This window comes from Oryctolagus cuniculus, chromosome 7 (genome assembly GCF_051225735.1).
Source record: "Oryctolagus cuniculus isolate XC-2025 breed Fujian yellow rabbit chromosome 7, ASM5122573v1, whole genome shotgun sequence".
Lineage (NCBI taxonomy): Eukaryota > Metazoa > Chordata > Mammalia > Lagomorpha > Leporidae > Oryctolagus > Oryctolagus cuniculus.
Genome location: NC_142873.1, coordinates 48,990,585 through 49,015,169, shown reverse-complemented (window position 1 = coordinate 49,015,169; position 24,585 = coordinate 48,990,585). Strand labels below are relative to the sequence as shown.

At 51.2% G+C, this 24,585-nt stretch overlaps 1 protein-coding gene across 1 annotated transcript; it reads right to left on the bottom strand.

Annotated features, from left to right (window-relative positions):
• Positions 1-4,755: 4,755 nt before the first annotated feature.
• LOC103350072 (NBPF family member NBPF6-like protein) lies at positions 4,756-16,965 on the bottom strand. Its single transcript, XM_089299387.1, has 8 exons — positions 16,788-16,965; positions 14,079-14,163; positions 11,726-11,961; positions 10,445-10,496; positions 9,460-9,614; positions 7,512-7,619; positions 6,676-6,795; positions 4,756-4,766 (listed from the first exon to the last, which is right to left on the bottom strand). Exons 1-8 carry the CDS (start codon positions 16,963-16,965, stop codon positions 4,756-4,758), a joined length of 945 nt encoding a protein of 314 aa, XP_089155513.1.
• Positions 16,966-24,585: the final 7,620 nt, after the last annotated feature.

Genomic DNA, 24,585 nt, shown 5'->3' with positions numbered 1-24,585 from the left:
TTGCCTTTAACTTACTGAACTGTCATTTTGACTGTTTCAATGGGATTTATTACCGCTCCCAAGGTCCTTCCACCTTGTAAGGGACAAGAAGGCAGCTCTGCAGGGTATGGACTGCTCTGGGCCTCGATGCCTCCTGTCCCTGGCAGCACCTGGAACCTCGCAGGTTTGTTCTGCTCTCCTGCACTCTCTGGAGTCCGCCTTCCAGAAATGGGTTCTTTACACCGGCCCGGTCCCCAGGGAAATGACCCAATCTGGAGGATCCCCATCCTGGGCGAGGCTGGGGCTCCTGCCCTCGCCATGAACGAAGGGGCAGAGGCACACAGGCTGCCCTTGGCCCTGCTGAGGCTGAAACCTGAGCCGGTGGGGAAATCACCCATGGCTATCGGGGACAGGTGGGAAATGCTGGGGTCTGGACCGTGGATTTATATCCCGGCATGCTCACTGACCATTGTATAGCAGAGTCTGGGTTGGATCCCGGCAAAGTCTGGGTCGGACCTACTCGAGTGGGTAAAAGACTTATCCAGGACACCCATGCTTTCTGGGCAGGAGGAGCAAGGGAGATGATGTTAAGAAAAGGCATATTTCATTGAAAGAAGAAAAACATTCTTGTGCTCTAATGTGTCGCTCCCCCTCTTCGTGGAGGAACGACACTAAGTCCTGCCCAGGCTTCATATCCGAGTCACGGCACCATTATGTCACTCCCCCTCTTCGTGGAGGAACGACACTAAGTCCTGCCCAGGCTTCATATCCGAGTCACGGCACCATTATGTCGCTCCCCCTCTTCATGGAGGAACGACACAGGACCCTGCGCTGTTCTTTCGTCTGCTCGGCCCTCCCCGGGTTTGCTGCTGGTTCTTCCCGGGTTTGCTACTGACCCTTCCACCTCCGTGGAAGGGCGGTTCCCCCTGGCCACTTTCCCCACTTCCGCAGGGGAGCGGCACACCGCCGGCCGGCTCTCTCGGGGGCTGCACAGGTGTTCCCCTTAGATGTTCCCCTTAGATGTTCCTGGTGCATGCCGTCTCTCTCCTCCTTTATAGTCCTCCTCTGCCAATCCCAACTCAGCTGCCCACACGCCGAGCATGCTGCTCTCCTCCAATCAGGAGCAGGTCCTGCTGTTTATTGGTTGAACTGGAGGCAGCTGGGTAGAAGCTGTTTTCTTCTCTCCCAGCGCCATATTGTGGGAGAGCAGATGCATAGAATAAATCTTAATTCCAGTAACTTAGTCTATTCCGGGTTGCTCCCCACACTAATGTTTGTTAAAATTCTTTTGAGCATAATAGGCAAGTGAGTCTGGAACAGAGAAGTCTTTGACTGTTCTGCCTGCAGTGTTGCAGACCTTCAAGAGAAAACTCAGATAGAAGTTTTTCTATTTACATCGAAAAAACCCTTTGTTCCAAGAGGAGCAGAGGTGGGGAAGCAAGACCCATCTCCTTAAAAACCCCCAGCCTCAACCGGACTGCGCTCAGCCCTCTGCCTCTCTGCTGAGCTGCCCTCCTGGCCTGGTCAGGTGTAATCTCTCTACTCAAGATGTAACCTCGCTCCTCCCCCCCCCCGCCCCCGCCCCAGTCTTCAGGCTCTGTCTGGAGAGGTGCCCATCCGTCCTTACGGATGTCCCTGCCCTAATAAACCTTGCTATTTTACCTCCCACTACTCTCTGTCTCACACTTGAATTCTTTCTTGTGCGAAGACAAGAACCCTGCAATTTCTCCAGTAACAATTCCACCAAGACGAAGCTATGCTGCCCCAGCAAAGAGGACCGGGCAAGTCTCATGGGGCGGGACACTGCCATCTCCTCACGGCCCTCTCCTCACCTCACTGGGCCCTAGTTCATTGCTGTGCCTGTTGCATTCCGAAAGGCAGACACAAGACCACACGAGTCTGACAAAATCCCTCGGGGAAGTTGCATCTGAGGTGCTCAGTTGACGTTTAGTGCATAGAGGGCAACTTTGAACTTTCAGCAATGGCCTACAGCAAAGCTATATGTGAAAAGGTTTTTTTTTCTCCTTCCTTTTCATAGTAATTGAATCAAAAATGTGTACTGGGTTAGATTGAGGAATTAGGCATGGATCTGAATGCTTTTTTTACTTCTGAAATTTGTCCAAGTTTCTCATTTACTTCTTTCTGTGCATATGAATTGTTAAAGCCAAACTCATGAGCCCTCCAGATCCCCATAAAAGGATCTGCTGAGCCAGGGCAGGGGACTGCCAGATGGAAGGAAAGGGCCAGGGTCAAGGTCCTGCAGGTGCAGCTACATGGCTGCGTGGCAGCTGGAACCATGTCCATCAATCTCAAATGCCAGAGTGCCTGGCACCTGGCTGTCTGTGGGAAGGGCTCCTGGTGCATCCAGTGTGGTACACACTTTGGCGGGAATCTGCAGGGCGTGGCCTCCCAGGGCTTCCCTGAAGGCAGGACTAGGCCCAGGTGTGGTAACATGGATTAGTTCTTCTCCAATGTGTGTGTCCAACCCAGCTTCTGCTGCTAGGGAAACAGACCAGACACTGCTTGCTGTGTGTCCCTGGTGGTTTAGTGGCTAGGATTTGGCGTTTACACTGCCGTGTCCCAGTTTGGTTACCGGTCCAGGAAGGGTCGTTTTATGCTCCCATGTTCTTCGCAACTCTCCCTCTGGGCCTGCTGTTGTCATCTCCATTTCCCACTCAGGCCCCTGTCACTTTGATGAGTCCCACAAGCAACACACCCCAGGCTACACAACTATGTGGCTTAAACTCCATCACTACAGTGCAGTAAGAAATGAGATTCTGAAAGTGTGCAGGAAAATTTAACAGGAGTCTGAGAAGAGCCGGCTGACGCCCAGCATGGAAACTGTGGGGCTCTGCCTTATGTTTGTCGCTGATGGACGTCAGCATTCACTGAACCAGCACATGGAGATCACCATCTGCAGCACACTCTCATCCAAGGCCCCTCCCACACCACGGTGTGGGGGAAGTGTCTTCCTGGTGCTTACCTGAACCAGCCTGCTAGCCTAGAGGTCTGGTAAGCCTGGGACTTCCTGTGTTTCAATGATGTCCAGCTTTATGTTGGATTGCCAAAGACAAGTCAGTGGACAGGAAAAGTTTAGCTTCAAAAAAAGAAATAAAACAAGACTGAAGTTTGTGAAATGCCCAGTGCAATCTGGGCACATGTCTCAGTCTGTGCGCTACACTGAAACCTTTATATGGAAATCTGGAGTCCTCAGGAAGACTTTCGACATCGGGAGTGAAGAGCCACCTCTCAAGACTCTGCAAACATTTTATGACTGTTGCCTTGGGTTTTCTAGCAGTGAACCTGTGTGACCCTGCTCTCCTACACACCCTACAGACCTGCCTCCTACAACACAGAATTTCTTGCCTGACCTATGTCAGTTGTCAGAGTGGGGGACCCAATGCAGTTTTTCTGTGTAATCCCAGGGACTTAGTGACATTTGATTCTGGAATGATTGATGCACCTGGACTGGTGCTACCACTCTGTAGTATACAGGAGTGCACCTATGGAGATGGGAGTTTAGGGGCCACCGCTGTTCCATAGCGGGTAAAGCTGCTGCCTGTAGTGCCGGCAACCCATATGGGCACCATTCCAGCACCCTGCAGCTCCACCACCAATCTAACTCCCTACTATGGCCTGGGAAAGCAGTAGAAGATGGCCCAAGTCCTTGGGCCCCTGCACCTGCGTGGGAGACCTGGAAGAAGCTCCTGACTCCTCTCTTCAGATCGGTGCAGTTCTGGACATTGAAGCCAACTGGGAAGTGAATCAGCGGATTAAAGACCTCTCTCTCTCTCTCTCTTACTCTCTCTCTCTCTGTCTCTCTCTGCCTCTCCTTTTTCTGTGTAACTCTGACTTTCAAATAAAATAAATAAATCATTAATAAAAAGAATTAATCTGAGTATTAGAAAAAAAGATGGGAGTTCAGGGGCAGATATTGTGGTGCCATGGGCTGGGCTGCCACTGGAACACCTGCATCCCGTATCAGAGCCGAGTATCAGACCTGCCTCCACTTCCAGTCCAGCTGTCTGCTAATGTGCCTAGAGGGAGCAGTGATGGTGCACAGACTGGGTTACTTGCCAGCCAGGACTAAGACCTTGACTGGCCTCATGGCGCCAGCTTCCACCTGGCCCAGTCCTGGCTGTTGGAGGCATTTAGGGAGTGAAGATTCTCTCTCTCTCTCTCTCTCTCTCTCTTTATATCTCTATCTCTATCATTATCTCTTTCTCTCTTTCAATCTGTGTGTGTGTGTGTGTGCATGTCACTGTGCCTTCCAAATAAAAACACCTTTAAAAAGAAGAATTAACATTGCTGTTTCAAGCTGGAGAATAAAAGTTTTAATTTCAACTTGTACAAAAAAGATAGGCAACAAAATGTACGTTCAATAAAATTTATTTTCTGAGGTTTCTATACCCTACCATTCAAGTAAAATGAACATGTGCCCGAGAGCTGGTAAACCATCTGCAGGGACTTTTTTCTGCCCGTTCCTGGACCCAAATCCTTGCTCTTTCCAGGCTGGAGTTGGGAGGGAAAAGGATGAGGGCCTTTGAGGATCCTCGCCTGATCTGGGCATTGGTGTCTTAGGGGCTATCACATGTGCAGACGGAAGGGCTGGGATTTCCGCAAGCAAATAGTGCATTGGTCCTGCCAGGTAATTTGGTTCTCAGAGATGGTGACTTCTTTGATTTAGACTTGCTTTATTGTTTTATTTTCTCATCAGTTGGAGAATTATTGGTGACTTAACTTTTGGTATTGAAATTAAACAAGTCATTTGATACTTCAGTTGTTACCTGAAATAGATAAACAAACAAACAAAAACAACTCATGAACAATCTTCTGTGTGGTTGCTGACAACTGCCTGGGGCTGGTGCTAGAGCTGATGGAAATGGAGGCCAGGGGGAGCCCGACTGAGGGGAAGGGGAGAAGTTACAGAGTGGACCACAGGCCGGAAGGAGATGGTGGCGCTAGCACATGCAAGGCAGAGTCTCCTGAAGTGTGCTAGCTGCCCGTGGTGTGGGACACAGGGCCCCAGCACCTCCCGTTGCCAAGAGCCCTGCTCCCAGCTGCTGCTGCAGGTTAGTTAGCTAGACCCCCACCAGCTCCTCCTCAGCCTCAGTTTACCCTCCGTGCTGCTTCTCGAGAGAAAATAAAGGTCTTTGTCAGGCCCCACGATGAGAGTCATATCTCAAACATGCACATTCACAGCCTTGTTACAGCAAAGAGAAGACATTTGCAGGAAAATTCTCCTAAATCCATCTCATAGGAGGGTAGGGCCACAGGGAGAGCCCTACAGTATGAGAGCCACCAGAGTCCTTGGACAATAACAAGACTGTGAGAAGATCATGGTGACAAGGGGCTAAGGACTAAACCCACATGACCTAGAGGTCAAAATCCTGAGCTGGACACCAACATGTTTTCTGGTACATCACAGAGTGTTGGAAAAGGCGGAGGGAGGGCTTCCACCTGGAGGAAGCTGGACAAGTTCTACAGGATGAGCGTGACTTTGGCTGGGACAGGAACACGCTTTGCCTGGTGAGACTTGTCAATGTTCTTGTACAGTTAGAGGGTGGAGGTGGGGGAAAGAAGTGAGCAGAAGCAGAAAAAGGGAAATTGCCAAGCAAAGAACAAGGCATAGATCTTGGCTGATGCCCCTCATCCCAGGGGAAAGCAACATTCTACAAAGGTAATTTCTCCTCAGGGCGTTTCGAGGGATATCTTCAGGAACTAACCAAAAAGTTCTTTAATAAAACGTGAGGTGGGAAGGCCGGCGCCGCGGCTCACTAGGCTAATCCTCTGCCTAGCGGCGCCGGCACACCGGGTTCTAGTCCCGGTCGGGGCGCCGGATTCTGTCCCGGTTGCCCCTCTTCCAGGCCAGCTCTCTGCTGTGGCCAGGGAGTGCAGTGGAGGATGGCCCAGGTGCTTGGGCCCTGCACCCCATGGGAGACCAGGAAAAGCACCTGGCTCCTGGCTCCTGCCATCGGATCAGCGCGGTGCGCCGGCCGCAGCGCGCTGGCTGCGGCGGCCATTGGAGGGTGAACCAACGGCAAAGGAAGACCTTTCTCTCTGTCTCTCTCTCTCTCACTGTCCACTCTGCCTGTCAAAAAAAAAAATAAATAAATAAAACGTGAGGTGGAGGATTAGCCTAGTGAGCCACAGTGCCGACAATCCCGGTTCTTGCCCCGGTAGGGGCGCCAGTTCTGTCCCGGTTTCTCCTCTTCCAGTCCAGCTCTCTTGCTGTGGCCAGGGAAGGCAGTGGAGGATGGTCCAAGTGCTTGGGCCCTGCACCCACATGGGAGACCAGGAGGGAGCACCCGGCTCCTCACTTCGGATCAGCACAGTGCGCTGGCCGTAGCAGCCATTTTGGGGGTGAACCAACGGAAGAAAGACCTTTCTCTCTATCTTTGTCTCTCTTACTGTCTAACTCTGAAAAGTGGAAAAACGCTCATTTCTCATACCTTAGATGTTTCCCATCAACCCATCTTCTTAGGGAAGGATCTGGGGTTTGGTTTTGATTTGTTCCTTCCATTGTAGGGGAGGTAATTGCAAACCCAGAAGCTATTACCTGTAAGTTTGGTTTCCTTGCTGTTGGGTTCTCTTTGGGAGAAGAAGACCTAAAAGCTCTCTGTGTAGTTTCTTTCATGAGAAGACTCATTGAAGGCAACATTTTCAAAGACCTCCCGCTGTGCCCTCACCACTTACCTCTGCAGGCAGGGTTCCTGCACACTGGGAGTCTCTGGTATTTTTCCCTGAGGACCATGTTTTCATCATACAGCTGAACAATGGAATCCAGGACCTGCCAGTAGAGGTTGGAGGTGCATCCTGTCCAGGAGAGAATTATGGTCAGGCAAGGCATTCACATTTGCTTAAGGGAAGGCTTCCTGCTAATTTCCTGAACTCCACTGCAGGGCCTGAGGGCTGCACTGACAGGCTGATGGGGAACAAGCTTCATGGTCACCTGCTTCCCAGCTCCAGCACATTCACATCATTCTCACACCCGGTGCTGCAATATGAGGAAGTGTGTGAGATTCGATCACACTTTTGGGGCCCAGCCCAATGATGCAGCATGGTGGCCTTGGCATGAGAGCAGTGGAAGGCGAGGGCTGAGGCAGAAGTACCCTAGGATCCACGAGGAGCCCTAGGTAGGAGCAAGGAGCAAATGAGACACAGGAGGCAGATGAGGATGGCAGCGGGGGAGACTGCTGCACGTGGGGCTCGGAAACCTGGGTTTTACTGAACCACACTCACATAAGCTGACAGACGCAGACCATGCACAGAGTCAGAGGCACGAACATGGTTTGAGGTCAGATGGCTAAAAGTGGGAGGAAGAGTTTAGCGTGGTCAAGTCTCTACCTAAGCCTATTTGGTGGCTTCCAGAATAGGAGTTACAGCACTGGTGCTCACTCTCTAGCCAGGCCATTTGTATGAAGTGGGTGAAGCAGGTCTAACATGTGCTTAGATTCTGTGAAGCTCTGGCCCAGTGGCCTGCCTGTGGAAACACACCAACTGCCAGACTCAGGCCCCTCTGGTCCCCCTACCGCTGTCTCTGTCCACGGTGCTGAGGTGACGCTGCAGCATCTGTCGCAGGCTGACGTTGACCACCATGGTCTCCTTCAGATGCTGCTGTAGTTTCTGCATCTCATCTTCTGCAGCAGTCCACCAGGACATGAAATGAGGGAAGGGAGGAAGAATCTTTGTCACTATGGGACAGCCAGAGGCTGCCGTACAAGATCCCTGACTCTCCCTACCCCTCTGCCTACGTCATGCTCTCATCAGAGAACACCAGTCCCTGGGTGGGTTTCAAGTGAAGAATGGGCAAGCACTGAGCACACTCACAGGGCTGCCTCAACCCAAGGGCATGGGAGGTGGAGGAGAGGCAAAGAGGAGGAACAAAGACCTTACAGCCTCTAGGTAAGGCCAGACGGTTCCCACGGAAGCTGTGGCCACCTCCTCGGTGTGACTTGCAGGAACTAGAAATACTTTCCTCTACTACATACCTCGCCCAGACCAGTTCAATACATGGTGAACACTTCCTCTGCAGCTCATGGTGAAATGTGAAAGGGAAATGGGGATTCCTTCCTAGGAGGATGATCTGAGTAATAAAGGGCACCTACTTATACCTGCCACGTGAAGGAGAGGGAGAAAGACAAGCCTGACGGGGTTTATATTGCTAAGCAAATAGCCCAGTGGGTCCTGAGTGAATTAACACAGTCTCATTCACCTGCCAAGAAAAGGATATACACAAAAATTCAAAAAAGGGAAGCTGGACATCAAGAGAGAGAAGACAAAGACTGAAGCTGTGTTCTGAACACACACCAGCGATGCTGCTGCCCAGGGGGCTCCTCTGTCCATGCAGGAGGTGCTCTGGCCCCTGGGGGGTTTTGGGAGGGGAGCATGCTGCTGGCACCACGGTTACTCATGGCCTTTCTTTCACCAGACATGTTGGCTCTTGGTTTGGATGGCAATGCAGCAATGAGAATAAACCACCCATGTTTTGGGGGGAAAAAAAGAAACTTTGTGTTGCTGCACAAAGCGTGACATTGTGGCCATTTACCAGGGGTTGGCAGCATCAGAGACCTGCCTTCAGGAAAATCACCTTTCAACTGTCACTCTGATCGGACCTGGGGAGGAGGAAAGGGGACAGGATGCCTGATAACTGAGCAAGGCTGGCAGCATTCCTACATGGTTGGAAAATGCAGGTATTCCATCCACGGACTATAATTATCAAGACCATTTCAAGCACGGGGGGCTGGTGCTGTGCCATAGTAGGTAAGGCCACTGCCTGCAGTAGTGGCATCCCATATGGGGGGAGAGTTTCTAGTCCCAGCTGCTCCGCTTCCGTTGCAGCTCTCTGCTATGGCCTAGAAAAGCAGTAGAAGATGGCCCAAGTCCATGGACCCTGCACATGCATGTGACCCAAAAGAAGCTCCTGGCTCCTGGCTTCAGATCACATCAGCTCTGGCTGTTGTGGACATTTGGGGAAGGAACTAGCAGATGGAAGACCTCTCTCTTTCTCTCGCTTTCTCTCTCTCTCTCTCTCGCTCTGCCCCTCTCTGCCAGAATGTAACTCTGCCTTTCAAACTAATAGATAACTCTGGGGAAAAAAAAGACCATCTCAGGAAAAGAGCTGTCCCAATAGAGGCAGGTTGTGTACATGGACTGTGGAGTTGGCTGAAACTTTCCCGTGCTCCCTTCACTCTCCTCTATGGGCCACTGTGCGTGCATCAGATGCTCTATGCCAGTGGTGGCAGGGTGACTCAGGCGAGATGTCAACCAGGAACACTGAAAATCATCTGACCCACCCAGGACTGCACTTGACACCTGAGCCCAGCGCTGTTTTCAGCCTATATGCCTTTTCAAGGAGAAGCTTCTAGGCCTGTCTACACAGATGCTACAGCTCAGTTCAGACAGAAGTGGTGAGCATGCAGAAGGAAGAAGCTACTGGAAGGTTTTGAGCTGTACTTTATTTACAAGGGGAGGACTCACGGCCTGCGTCCTCAGCAGAGGTGGCTTCTTGTGTCTCAGACAGGACGGTGTCTCTACTGGAAGGCTGATCACAGTTGCGCTGGCCAGAAGGAGTCAGATACCGTTCATCCACTGCGTCCTCAGGTTCCACACTCCCTCCCTCCCCCTGGTGCTCTCTGTGGGGCCTGCTGGGAGAGGCAAGATAAGAGAGGTCACTGAGGCAGCTTGGAAGCAAAGCTCATTACAGGTCCTGATCTGAAGCTCATGGAAGTGGCACGAACACCAGAGAGGCCATCGCATCAAGAGGAAATGTAGCATCTACTTCTGATGGGGCGGGGTGTGCTTAGAGCTGGGGTAGAGACAGCGGCAGGTGCTCAGTGCACTGACCCATAGCTCAGTGTGAAGAAGCAGACTCAGGAACTGCCCTAAATCCAGTTAGAGACCCAAAACAGTGAACAGAGATGTGTAAATAAAGCATTGTATTTTATATTACATGAAATGGCCCATTGAACATTGGCTCCCGAGACAGCAAAACCTCCCTGATTTCTTCCAAGTTTTAGATTTCTCCAGATATTTGATGTCATTTCTGTGTTTTTTTTTTCTCAAGATAACTTTCTGGGAATGAAACATCTTCCAACAAATCTCAGGAAAACTGTGCAGAAAGAGACAGGCATGTGAATTTGGGGTTCAGTCATGAAGGTTTAAAATCACACAGAAACCAAGGGCCACTATTTTGTTTCCCTTTAGGTCAGACTGACTAAAAGTGAACTTGACACGTTACTAATAAGTGGAAACAATGTATGAGCTCCCAGTAGAGCAGGTGACCATTGGAGACAGGACACATCCTTGTAAAATCCATGGACAAAGAGGTCCCATCCGCAGTCTCCGGGTTGGCTTTGTTTGTTGCTCAGGGTGTTAACTTTGACCTCTGTTTGGATTCCTTGCTTTTGGAATCCTGTCTAGTTTTCCTCGCTCCATCACTAGCCCCTTTACCATTCAGAGTTACCTTTGGGCCAGGGTCTCCTCTCTGTCTCCAGATTTCTGATCATTGTGATTCTCTGCAAAGCGAGAATAGAAAGCGAGTCAGAAACTAAGCAGGCCCCATTCAGACATCACAGACCTGAGACTCTATGATCAGAGACTGAACCTTCTGCGTGTATACTCAGAAAGCTCTGGGAGAATTGCCCCAGGAGGCCTCTGGGTTCACCTGGATAGCAGAGCCTTGGAAGGATTTCCTATCCCCTGCACAGGGTGTTCCCGATGTGTGTCCACGATGTCTACAGTGTCTTCTTTTCCAGCTCACAGGAAGTAAGATATGTATAAAATTAGATTTGAAAGTTTACTGAGTCTCAGGGCCAGCGCTGTGGCATAGTGGGTAAAGCCATCGCTGCCTGTGGTACCGGCATCCCTTATGGGGTCAGTACAAGACCCAGCTGTTCGACTTCCAATCCAGCTCTCTGCTATGGCCTGAGAAAGCAATGGAAGCCCACCCACGTCCTTGGGACCCTGCACCCATATGGGAGCCCCAGAAGAAGCTCTTGGGTCTTGGTTTCGAATTGGCACAGCGCTGGCTGTTGTAGACATTTGGGGAGTGAACCAGCAGATGGAAGACCTCACTCTCTCTACCTCTCTGTAACACTGCCTTCAAATAAATAAGTAAATCCTTGGAGAAAAAAAGCAAAACAAAACTTTTAATCTAGAATCCTACATCCAGTGAAAAGCCATTTCACAAATGAAATCTGGCAGCCAGCCTTGGGGCGTAGAGGGCTAAGCCAGTGCCTGCAGTGCTGGCATCCCATAGAGCCACTGGTTGCATTCCTGGCTGCTCCACTTCTGATCAAGCTCCTGCTCATGGCCTGGGCTCTTGCCACCCACATGGGAGACCTGGATGAAACTCCTGGCTCATGCTTCAGCCTGGCCCAGTGCTGCCACTGCAGCCTCCTGGGAAGTGAGCCAGCAGGTGGAAGATCTCTCCCCACCTTCTCCCTCTCTCTCTGAAACTCTGCCTTTGAAAACTAAAAAAAAAAAAAAAAAAAAAAGAGGTCTATTTCCTGCCATGCTCATCAAGATGAAGTCAGTCTTCTGTACTCTTTCTTACTGACTGTAGATGGAACCTTGCAAAGAATAACTCGAAGGAATTACCTGAGTGCTCTGAAAAGTCCAAACTGCATGTGGATTAAGTGCCACAGACAAGAGCAAAAGAATGAGCTGGGGCGGTAAGGGCATGGTTCTCCCTCCTGTGAGGCGCTCTGGAGGAGGAAGGGCCTTTGGAGCTGCAGCCACTTACCCGCCGTGAGCTTTCTGGCAAGGCTCTCTGCCAGCTGGCTTCCTTGGGCCAACTGTTCACAGAATCTCTGTCTAAGGTGGCGGGCAACGTCCATGCTCCTGAGGAGGCCCTCAAAAGCCTGGCCCATGTCCTTCAGGTGCTGGGCAAAGAGGGAGCAGACCTCTCTCCCTTCCTGTATCTTGCGCCGTAAGTGGGTGAGTTCTCTGGCCCGAGCCTGAACTAGGGAGTCTTGTCCGCTAAGGTAGGGAAGAAGACAGAAATGTAAGATTGAATGACAGCTCACAGGAGCCTCGGCAGAGCCATCCACTAGAATTGCCGAAGGGCAGTGCCCATGGTGCATGCTGGTGTATGTTGTGAGGCTTGCCTTGGCAGGGGGAATGTGCACAGAGGCCCTGTGCTTGTTTGTTTTTGCTATGATTAAGATGCCCTTTCAGTCCCTCACCTCAGCCCACATCCATGTAGTGAACAGCAAGCAGTATGCCAATAGGGCCAGGAACATCTGTGTTGGGCAAGCTCGCCTGCTGGCATTGAGATGTGGGAAGTCCCATAAAGGCCATGAAGGCAACATTCATTAGAATGACATGGAGATAGGCTGGCGCTGAGGCTCACTAGGGTAATCCTCTGCCTGCGGTGCCAGCACCCCGGATTCTAGTCCTGGTTGGGGTGCCGTTTCTGTCCTGCTTGCTCCTCTTCCAGTCCAGGTCTCTGCTGTAACCCAGGAAGGCATTGGAGGTTGTCCCAAGTGCTTGGGCCGTGCACCCACATGGAAACACCTGGCTCCTGGCTTCGGATCAGTGTAGCGCCGGCTGTAGCAGCCATTTGGGGAGTGAACCAACAGAAAGAAGACTTTTCTGTCTCTCTCTCTCTCTCTCTCTCTCACTGTCTAACTCTGCCTGAAAACAAAGAAACAAAGAAACAAACAGAAACAACAACAACAAAAAAGAATGTCACGAAGATGAGGATAACCAGTAGGAATGCAAGGATAGTACACGAGCTTCAGATGATGATTGTGTCATCTCTGTGAGATTTCCTTGTTTTCTAAAGCCTGAAGCATTTCTCATTGCCCCAGTATAGGATGTGAGCTCTGTTGGACAGACATGGCCATGTGTTATCCAGCTCACAGCACTCAGTAGAGGTACACATGGGGCATCCAGTTAATGCTGAGAACCACAGAATCCTGAAGCTGGACCAAGCTCAAGAGTCACCCACCCTATCAGATGCCTGAATGTTCTCTTTCTGTCAGCCAAGTGGTTGTTCTCACATTGTCAATCTCTAATCCCTAGAAATGCTACAAAGTGTGGGGCAAGTCAAGGCCTACAGGAGAATCAAACAGGGGCTTCAGGCCTGTACCCCCTTCCAAGTCCTATCTCTGTTTGCATGGGTTTTACACACATGACTGTATAGGATCACTTCAGCAAAGTGCTCAAAGACAGTTTGAATGCCACAATCTACCCTATGTTAGAAACTCTCTAGGAAGGGAAATGCTGGCCTTGAGAAAAGTAATAATTCATTTTCCAGGCAATAGCTGCACAATTATGCACTTACTAAATAGCCCTATAGTGCTTAAAAAATTGGTAGAGAGGAAATAGTTTTAAAATGAAAGAATATCTATAAAAGCTGGAAAATATCTCTTGTAGGAAAGCTCATTAATGGGGCCCGTGCCATGGTGTAAATGTTAAACTGACAGGACACCAGTATCCAGTATGGGTACAAGTTCGACCCCCAGTTGCTCCTCTTCCAATCCAGTTCCCAGATGACAGCCTGGGAAAAGCAGCAAAGTCTGGCCCAAGTGATTGGGCCCCTGCAACCAATGTGGGAGAACAGGAAGAGGATCCTGGCCCCTAGCTCTGGCCATTCCCTGCCCCAGCAGTTGAGGTCATCCGGGGAGTGAACCAGCAGAAGGAAGATCTCTCCCACCCTAACATCTGTCTCTCCCTTTCTTTGTGTAGCTCTGACTTTCAAATACACAAATAAATCTTTCTAGAAAATGCCATTAGTTACAGTCACCATGTCTATAAGAAAGAGTAAGTCTAGCAACTACAGCAAATCACTGAGATTCCATGTGTGTCAGAGATGGTGCCAACCACTTGTACTGGTGAGTCTGACCTCGTGAAGCTCTGCAGGAGATGCTGTCAGCACTTTCCTCTTACAGGTGAGCCAGCCCAGGAAAGTTAAGAAAATGGGTCAGGGACACACAGTTGGACATGCACTGTTGTGTCCTACCCAGGCATTTGATCCGTTTTACCCATATGTTACTTCATGGAGAACCCCACGCCCTACCTCACCCCAAACCCACAACCCCACTGATAGTCATGGATATTTCCACTTCTCCTTGCACAGACTTGCTCCTTACCCCAGCCTCGCAGCTGATCGCATCTCCTCAAAGTCAGGCTTCTCCTCCAGCACCGATGCAATGAGGTCTTTGTACTCCTCACACCCTGAGGAAACAGAGTCGCACCCTCCTCAGTGGACAGGTGGCCATGCAGCCGAGGTCACTGTCTATGGGGAGGACGCACAGTCCCCTCCACCACACAGGAAACCCAGGGACCAGGCTATGTGCAGAGATTGTCACTCCTGTACTCCTTGGACTCCTGAGTGTTCCCCAGTTTAGAGATGAGGAACGAGAAGCTCATGGAAGGTAGAGCAACGTGACGAGAGGACTGGGTTTGAATGAGGCAATGCCAGGGTTCACATCTCCTAGGCCTCATCTAAGTCATGGGCCACTGCAAGCAGCAAGCCCTGGGGCTTCTTCAATGAAACGTTGACCTGGGAATTGCAGCAGTGATTTCCTTGTTTGGGAGGACACCAAGGACTGTAGGACTGATGGTTCTCCTGTGTGGAGTTTCAGTAATCCCTGAATAGTTTGAAGATTTAAAAGACTTTCGTGGGAGCTGCAGCCCATATGGAAGCGCTGATTCAAGTCGTGGCTGCCCCACTTCTGATCCAGCTCCTACTAGTGCGCTCCTGGGATGGCAATGGAAGATACCTCAGGTACTTGGAACCCAGCCACCAAAGTGGAGACATGGATGCTGGGTTCCTCACTTTGGCCTGTCCAGCCCTGTCAGTTTTAGCCACTTGGGCAGGGAATCAAGGAATGAAAATTCTCTCTCTTTGTGTGGAGCTTAGAGCTTCTTCTGGGTCTCCCACATGGGTGCAGGGGCCCAAGGACTTGAGCCTTCTTCTATTGCTTTCCCACGCCAGGCAGAGAGCTGGATCAGAAGTGGAACAGCCAGGACTCAAACCAGCACCCATATGAGATGCCAGCACCGCAGGCAGTGGCTTTTTTTTCTTTTAATTTGACAGATAGAGTGAGACAGTGAGACAGTGAGAGAGATAGAGAGAAAGGTCTTCCTTCCGTTGGTTCACCCCCCAAATCTGTGCCAATCCAAAGCCAGGAGCCAGGTGCTTCCTCCTAGTGTCCCACGCAGGTGCAGGGGCGCAAGCACTAGGGCCATCCTCCACTGCTTTCCCGGGCCACAGCTGAGAGCTGGACTGGAGGAGGTGCAACCGGGTCTAGAACCTGGTGTCCACATGGGATGCTGGTGCCGCAGGCAGAGGATTAAGCAAGTGAGCCATAGCGCCAGCCCCCCCCAGGCAGTGGCTTTACCTGCTATGCCACAGTGTTGGCCCCTGTTTTATTTTTAAAGAGAGATCTGCTATACTTTGAGTCAGATCCCAAACACCAACAACAGCCAGGTCTGGGCACAGGTTGAACACTGAAGCTCCATCTGGGTCTTCCATGAGGGTGTCAGCTACTCACTTACTTGAGCCATCATCTTTTGTCTCCCAGGCTCATTAGCAAAAAGCTGGATCAGAAAGCAAAGGCAAGACTATATTCCATGCGCTCCCACATGGGATGCAGCCATCCCAAGCTGCACTACAGCCTACTGGGCATGACACCTGCCCTGAGGAGCCAGTACTGAAATCAGACATTCCAACAGGGGATGTGGGTGTCCCAAGTGACAGCCTAAACCCTGAGATATCCACCTTTAATTGTAGTATACTTTTGATAATGTGATGTCTTAAAGATCATTTTGCATTTCATTGCCAGGGAAGCTGTAATTTTCACTGTTCACTGTGTATGACAATAAACAGCATCACAGGTTTGAAGCCCTCCCATACTCACACTGATCAACTGAAAAATCATGGTTGAAATTTGAAAGCAAACAACTGCAGTGTAGCAGGTGCCCTCCTGTAGCATCCCTGCCCTCGCAAGCTCTTGTTCCCGTGTACACGACAGGAATTACAGCCTCCCCCTCTTCCCTCTATTATTAGCAGCTTTAAGATTTTCCAGTAGATTTCCGAATGGTAAAGCTGGCTATGGAGACGGAGAGCCAGCACCTACACTGGCCTGGCTTGCGATTGAGACCTGCAGTCTTCTGCACTTGGCCTTCTTCTCCTCATGCTCATGTCTGGGGGCCACATCCTGGAGGGCCACCTGCCCTTGCTGGCTATCTGCAAAGTTCCTGTGCAGGGTGAGACAGAAAGGGTGGCATAGGTCTCAGAGTCTCCTGGACATGGCCTTCTCGTAAGCAGAGAGTGAGCAATGGCTTCTCTGCACTTCTGGGGAAAAGAAACTTTTGCAGGCATTAGGGCTTCCCTCTGTGCCTGCCAGGGCTGCTCTCAGTGCCAGATGCCTGGGAACAGACAGTCCCGAGCTCCTTGAAGGCAGGCGGGTATCATTACCCCTTTCAGGCCAAGTGAAGCTACCTGTAGATGGGTGCTTAGTAAGAGTTTGAACTGAATGCTGAGACAGTGGAGCGCACAGCGCTGCCCTGGTTCCTAGGAGCTGACACAGGTTCCTGTGCCAGAAGAAGCAGTTACTGCCTCACCTGGGGTTTTAGTCTCCTCCTCCCTACCTTGTCCCTGCAAACTTTCATCTTTGTGCCTCTGTTTTCTCCACTGCGGCAAGCTGAGGATGAAATACAGGCACCTACCGACCCAGAGTACAGTTAGGAGTTTACTTTGACGAAGAACAGGGAAGATAAAGTAGAGAGTGTCCATTTCTCTGAGGAAGGGAACCCCCACTTCTCAGTCTGGGCCCGTGGCTCTGCAGACCTACCGTGCCTCTGCAGGCGGTTGGCCAGGAAGTAAACAGTAGCTCTGGCAGTGAGGAATTTCTCTCTCAGGTCTTGGACGTTCTGCTGGCTCCTCTCCAGCTTGGCCCGCAGGTCGTAGTAGGTGTCCAGGGCACTGCTGTTAGCCATTGTGCCAGGAACAGTGCTGGGAGGTACTGCCATGATGAAGCTGTGTCAGAGCAGAGCCAGAGCCTGGACAGGAGAAAGCCACACAAATAATGAGCTACACACACGTGAGTGCACTGTGCTGACAGTGGTCTTGCTTAGTTACACACACGTGAGTGCACTGTGCTGACAGTGGTCTTGCTTAGTTACACACACGTGAGTGCACTGTGCTGACAGTCGTCTTGCTTAGTACACACACGGGAGTGCAATCTGCTGACGGTGGTCTTGCCTGGTAAGCTCCTACACTCACCAAGCTGCTCAGCTCTAAGGTGTGAGTGATACCAGATACAATTAGTATCTCTGTAACTCTTCTTCACATCAAAGAGGGGGTGTAAAGAGAGTCAGGAATGCAGATCTCACTCTAACTTACTTTTGGGAGGAACTTTGTCAGCAGTCACAACTCGCAGACTCCTTAGAGACAAACGTGAGGGCCAAGATGCCAGAGGTCTGAGCTGAAGGCACTGCCCATACACAGACGCTGCCGCAGGAGTGTGGCCAGAGGCCCCAGGCTGCCAGGGAACGGTCTGAAGTCACAATAGCAGAACTAGAAGGTGGGGGGGTCGTGGACTCTCAGGAACCCGTGAGTTCTTCTGCTCATCCCCAATGGGCACCATCCCCTCCGCAGCACACAGGTCTGTGCGAAAGGGTCCGGTGGCCTAGCAGCTGAGGGGTTGAGGGACAGGCAGACTCGGCCTGGAGTCCTCGGGTCCCCACGGAGAGCCCGTGACGGCCAAACCGAGAGCGGCCGTCACCGCGACCCTGTCCCTGGGGAGCCCGGAGCTGGATACGCGATGCGATGCTTCCGAGTGCCCGCGGGCGGCAGGGGCGGCGGGGGCACGGTTTTCCCTGAGTGGAGGCGGCACCGACGCGGGCGCTCCGTGGCCTCCGGCCCACTCTCTCCGGTGGGACTCGGACCCGGACTTCTGCGGGGAGCGGGCTCCTGCGGCGGGCGGGCGAATGCCACGCGGCTTCCCGCGGCCACCCGACTCCCAACGCACAGGTAACCCTCGCGGCGAACAGTGTGCCTTCTGCTCGCCGGTCCGCGGTGCCCGGGGCTCTGGAGCTCGCAGCGTCGCGCTGTGCGGGCAGAAGCTGTGTCTCTGTGGCGCAATGGGTTAGCACGTTCGGCTGTTAACTGAAAGCTTGGTGTTTCGAGCCCACCCAGGGACCGCCGTCAGCACTTTTACCCCGTTTGATAATAAGTCAGTGAAATGCCCTCACTCTGTTACCCTCACGGGCTCCTCGCGTCCCCAACGGGGTTCTCAGAGAATGGCTGCTGGGATGTAAACCCTGTAGTTGAGGGGTGCAGATCACCGCCCCTATTACTCTGTGACAGATAGTGCAGGAGCGGTGCCCCTAGCAATTAGGCCATCTGCACCTGTCTGCGGAGATGAGAGAATCTTCCCCTGTTGAGCTGGTGGCTCACATGGGCTCAGGTTTCTGCTGAATCTCAGGAGCAGAGGTTGAGTCTGACTTTATAGGCTTGCGCTCTCTCTCTCTCTCTCTCTCTCTCTCTCTCTCTCTCCCTCCACCACCCTCCCTCCAACACCTCCATCTCTCTGTTAACCCCTGCATGGTATTTTCCCACCGGCGGTCTCACTGTGAGTTTCTAGTTTTGATATTATGAACTTCACTTCTCTGGTACCTACAGGGATCCATTCCCTGTTTGTGGGTGAGTATCTTCAATTGCCTATCATCCTGTGCCTTCTGGAAGTTCTTGATATTTGAGCCTGCAGCCGAGAAAAGAAGCTCCCATTCTGTCTTTCTAATACTTGGTTAAAAGGGCAGGGTGTGCTTAGAGCTGGGGTAGAGACTGCGGCAGGTGCTCAGTGCACTGACACATAGCTCAGTGTGAAGAAGCAGACTCAGGAACTGCCCTAAATTCAGTTAGAGATCCAAAACAGTGAACAGAAGATGTGTAAATAAAGCATTGTATTTTATATTACAAGAAGTGACTCTTTGAATACTGGTTCCTGAGACCACAAAACCTCCCTGGGCTCTTCTACCTTTGAGATTTCTCCAGATATTTGATGCCATTTGAGTTTCTTTTTCAAGGTAACTTTCTGGAAATGAAACATCTGCCAACAAATCTCAGGAAAACTGCAGAAATGAATCATGCATCTGAATTTGGGATTCAGTCATGAAGGATTAAAACTCACACAGAAATCAAGGGCCACTGCTTTGTTTCCCTTTAGGTCAGACTGACTAAAAGTGAACTTGACACGTTACTAATAAATGGAAACAATGTATGAGCTCCCAGTAGAGCAGGTAACCAATAGAGTTAGGACACATCCTTGTAAATCCATGAACAAAGAGGTCCCATTAGCAGTCTCTGGGTTGGCTTTGGTGTTGTTGCTCAAGGTGTTAATGCTGACCTCTGTTTGGATCTCTTGCTTTTGGAATCCTCTCTAGTTTTCCTGGCTCCATCACCAGCTCCTCAGCATTCAGAGTTACCTGTGGGCCAGAGTCTCTTGTCTGTCTCTTTTCACTGTGATTCTCTGCAAAGCAAGACTAGAAAGCCAGTCAGAAACTAAGCAGGCCCCATTCAGACATCGCAGACATGGATGGGACTCTATGAGCAGAGACTGAACCTGCTGTGTGTATACTCAGAAAGCTCTGGGAGAATTGCTCCAGGAGGCCTCTGGGTTCACCTGGATAGCAGAGCCTTGGAAGGATTTCCTATCCCCTGCACAGGGTGTACCCGATGTAGATGCAGCATGTCTATAGTGTCTTCTTCTCCAGCTCACAGGCCCCTTGCATAGTTGCCTTCAGGATTTCTCCAGCTGGAACCTTCATTTCCACCCCAAAGCTGCCCACCAGAGCGTGGTTTGATTCCCACTAATGCTCCTCCTGCAGACCCCACTGCAGTGTAGTGGGAGAGGACAGGCAACCCTGTCCACCTCCATCCCACCCAGAGCACAGCCCAGGCACCATCAGGCCTGGGCCTCTGGTGCGCTCAGATGTTCCCAGAGGGAGTCTCTCTCTACAGAGAGACACCAGAGAAATCCACTTTCCCAACACCAGCATCTGCTTTATCTGGTGCATAACCTGAACACTGAAAGGAAACAACTCACAAGCAAGGAATTACAACTGATCCATTTTAGTAAAGAGGAAACAAATTCAGCATGGACCAATCACTTGATCAAAGGAAGGGCATGGATGAAATGAATTACCATGCTGAGATGAGAGCTGGCCTGGAAAAGGGGCAACTGGGACAGAATCCAGAGCCCCAGCCAGGACTAGAAAGAACCTGATGTGCCAGCCCCGGTAGGCGGAGGATTAGCCTATAGAGCCACGGCGCAGGCCTGGGAAATCTTTCTTAAAAAATGATCTCAAGTTTCTGGGCACTGCAGGCAGCCTCCTGGAAGAATGGAGCCACTGTTCCAGCTTCACAGATGTGGCTGAGAGCTAATTTTGAGTTGCTGGACAAGGTTGAGGCCACCACAGCAGCTGGGAAAACAAGGGGGTTGGAGGAAATCTCAGAGAGGAAAAAGCCAGGAAGGCAGTTCCAGGCATGTGTGGAGCTTGTGTGAGTTTGGGTGGCTCCAGGCAGTCCTGCTACAGCTAAAGGGACCCAGAGAGACCTCAGCTGCCATCTGCTGAAGGGGAGATGGGCACAAGCACGTGGGCCTCTCCTACCCATGGGGAGACTGGGTTGAGCCAGGTTTTGGCCTGACCCAGCCCCAGGTGTTGTGCACATTTAAGGAGTGAATTATTGGATAGGGGTCCTCTCTCTATGCCTCTCATTTTCTCTCTGCCTCATTTTCTCTCATCCAAGGCCCTTCCCACACCAGGGTGTGGGGGAAGTGTCTTCCTGGTGCCTCTCTGAATCAGCCTGCTAGCCTAGAGGTCTGGTAAGCCTGGGGCTTACTGTGTTTCAGAGATGTCCAGCTTTATGTTGGATTGCCAAAGACAAGTCAGTGGACAGGAAAAGTTCATCTTTAGAAAAAAAATCCAACAGCCCTGCTCCCAGCTTCTGCTGCAGGTGAGTTAGCCAGACCCCCACCAGCTCCTCCTCAGCCTCAGTTTACCCTCCATGCTTCCCCTGGGGAAAATAAAGGTCTTTGCCAGGTCCCGGGATGAGAGTCATATCTCAAACATGCACTTTCACAGACTTGTTACAGCAAAGAGAAGACATTTGCAGGAAAATTTCTCCTAAATCCATCTCATAGGAGGGTGGGGCCACAGGGAGAGCCCTACAGTATGAGAGCCACCAGAGTCCTTGGACAATAACAAGACTGTGAGAAGATCATGGTGACAAGGGGCTAAGGACTAAACCCACATGACCTAGAGGTCAAAAGCCTGAGCTGGACACCAACATGTTTTCTGCTACGTCACAGATTGTCAGGGAAGGCGGAGGGAGGGCTTCCACCTGGAGGAAGCTGGACAAGTTCTACAGGGTGAGCGTGACTTTGGCTGGGACAGGAACACGCTTTGCCCGGTGAGTCTTGTCAATGTTCTTGTACACATAGAAGGCCAGGTGGGGGAAAGGAGTGAGCAGAAGCAGAAAGTGGAAACTGCCAACTAAAGAGCAAGGCATAGATCTGGGTTGATGCCCTGTGCCCAGGGGAAAGCAACATTCTGCAAAGTTATTTCTCCTTAGGGCATTCCAGGGATATCTTCAGGAAATAACCAAAAATTCTTTAATGAAAAGTGAAAAAATGCTCATTTCTCATTCCTTAGGTGTTTCCTGTCAACCAGTCTTCTTAGGGAAGGATTTTGGGTTTGCTTTTGATGTGTTCCATCTGTTGCAGGGGAGGCAAATGCAAACCCAGAAGCTATTCCCTAAAGGTTTGGTTTTCTTGCTGTTGGGTTCTCTTTGGGAGAAGAAGACCTACAAGCTCTTTGTGTAGTTTCTTCTTGAGAAGACTCATTGAAGACAAAGATTTTCAAGTTGTGATCCTGCTCCAGTCTCACATTGTGAAATCAAGACTGTAAGCACTTACTACTGAGATTGTACTGAAATAATAGGGCTGGTTGCTTCTAGCAAAGGTTCTTGTTTCTTTGATTTTTTTTAAAGATTTGCTTATTTTATTTGTGAGGTAGAGCTACAGGGGTGGGGTGGAGGACGGAGAGACTGCGAGAGAGTTGTTCCATGCCCTGGCTCACTCCACAAATGGCCACAAAGGCCTGAGCTGGTCCAGTCTGAAGCCAGGAGCCAGGGGTTTCCTCTGGGTTGGCCATGTGGGTGCTGGGGCCCAAGTAATTGGCCATCTTCCACTGCCTTCCCAGGCATATCAGCAGGTAGCTGGACTAGACGTGCAGTTGCCCATGCTCAAAGCTGCCTTCATATGGGATGTGGGCCCACACACCAGCCCCTGCGTTTTTACTCAGTTTACTGTCCATGCTACAGGTCACAGAGAATTGTGTGCTTCTCACTACATTTTGAGGACAGAGGTCTAGGAGAAAGTCTGCTCTATCTTTTTCTCTTCATTTTTCCCCCCTGCTGTGAAAATATGATCATTGAAAGAGGAAGAATTCTATCAATGTCTCTTGTTAGGACTCTTCTATGAAGAAGGTTCATGCTTGGGATACTTCTAGGCTGGTGACCTGAGCACATTCACATTCCTTGTCATCTCTAGCCAAAGGCTAGAAGCCCCTGGGTACTTTGAAAACTACTAATGCTCCAAACCCACCTGAAGCCACTTCAAACTGAGATTGCTAGGAACAGAAACCAGCCATTCGTGGTAGTTATAGGCTCTCCACGTGATTACAACATGATAGCACTATTAGAAGCTACTGCATACACCTGGTCTAATTCCCACCCTTCTCTGATTCCTTGTCTCTCCCATGATGGGTGTCTTGCCCATGCAAGCAGAACATCTTCAGTCTTCCTCTGCACAGTCTCACATGTGTCACTCTCTGTCATAATTGGACCTTCTGTGGCAAGGATTTATCCATTTCTATGTAGATCTTTAAAAGGTGGCCCCAGAGGGGACAGCGACCATGCAGCTGGGGCCAACAGGGTCAGCTGCTCAGGCTCCGTGTGCGGGGGGACAAAAGATCACATCACAGCCTCTTTCAGGAAACTTGCTGGGATCTGTGGATCAGCCCAAGGAGAGCCCAGGAAGCGGGAGGAACTCACTCTGTGTGTGGACAGCGAGTTGTGTGAGGCTGTGCTGGGACAGAAGGGGCGGAACTCATACTTACCTGGCAGGGGTGACACCATGATCACGCAGGTGGTTCTGTAGGTAGGAAATCACATATGAGCTATGTGTGTGTGACAAAGGCCTAAAGAGTTGACATGTAGGTCCAGCATATGCATCTCAAAGTCATCCCAATAACCTGCCAGGGGCAGCCCAGTATTTGCATCCTGCCCTGCTCCCTCTACCCAGTAACCTGCCAGGTGGGGGTCCCCGCCCCTTCTGCCTGATCACCTTCCAGGTGCAGCCCAGTATGTGCACTTCAAACATCCTAGGGATCTTCCAGAGGGTCCCGCCCATCCTTCCTCTAAGCAGGGCAATGGCAGCCAGGCTTCCTGCTGTTTCTGAGAACTTCAGAAGCAAAACTCAGATAGGAACTTTTCGCATTTACATCCAAAAAGTCCTTTGTTCCAGGAAGAGCAGAGGCAGCAAGGCAAGGCCCATCTCCTTCAGAGCCCCTGGCCTCAACCCTCTGCCTGGCAGCTGAGCCACCCGCCTGGCCTGCCCAGGTGTACTCTCTCCACTCAACCATGTAACCTCACTCTCCCCCAGTCTGAGGGACTGACTGGGCACTCTCTCTCAGGGTCTGTCTGGAGAGGTGCCCATCCATTCTTACTTTGGCCCTGCCCTAATAAACCTTGCTGTTTTGCTTTCTGCTTACTCTCTGTCTCACGCCTGATTTCTTGGTTGGGCCCAGACAAGAACCCTGCCAATCTCTGGTAACCGTGCTCCCAGGGCGAGGCTCGTCCATTTCACTGCGGCAGTGCTAACCCCTGCGACTTCCCCATATGGGGGAAACTCGACTGCAGAATGTGTGGTAGTGGGGACGGTGTGCTCGCTCTCCCCTGATTTTTCTCCAGTTCAAAGAGTAGATGGCCAGGAAGTAAACAGTAGCTCTGGCAGTGAGGAATTTCTCTCTCAGGTCTTAGACGTTCTGCTGGCTCCTCTCCAGCTTGGCCCGCAGGTCGTAGTAGGGGTCCAGGGTACTGCTTTTAGCCGTTGCGCCAGAAATTGTGCTGGGAGGTACTTCCATGAGGAAGCTGTATCAGAGCAGACCCAGAGTCTGGGCAGAAGAAAGCCACGTAAAGAATGAGCTACGCACACGTGAGTGCACTGTGCTGAAGGTGGTCTTGCTTAGTTCCCGTATAAAGATACTCTTGGATGACCCTAAATGTTGCGTGTATTCGATGAATTCGAAAAGGGTGCTCGGCACTTGGACTCCTAAGCCTGACGCAGTGTAAGAACGGGCGCAGTCCGGACAGACCAGGGCCGAGGCCTGGGCCGGGGCGCCCGCAGGGGTGGGGTTTGGAGGGACGGGGCGGGCACAGCTGTCACTCTGAGCTCGCCTAGGGTCTGCTGGTGGAGCAGCTGCTGGGCGCGGGGAGGGTGGGGCACCTCCCGTGACGTCGCGTAAGGGTCGGAGCTACGTAGATAGAGCAAGCAGGGGCTGCTGGGCCGGGACCTGCTGCAGATT

Coding starts and splice junctions, on each gene's coding strand:
- LOC103350072 (XM_089299387.1), bottom strand. CDS start 16,965: ATGGCAGTACCTCCCAGCACTGTTCCTGGCACAATGGCTAACAGCAGT. Junction 9,615..10,444: donor GAGGAGACCCTGGCCCAAAG/GTAACTCTGAAT, acceptor CAGGCCCCACAG/AGAGCACCAGGGGGAGGGAG. Junction 7,620..9,459: donor CTCTGCTGAGGACGCAGGCC/GTGAGTCCTCCC, acceptor GGACTGCTGCAG/AAGATGAGATGCAGAAACTA.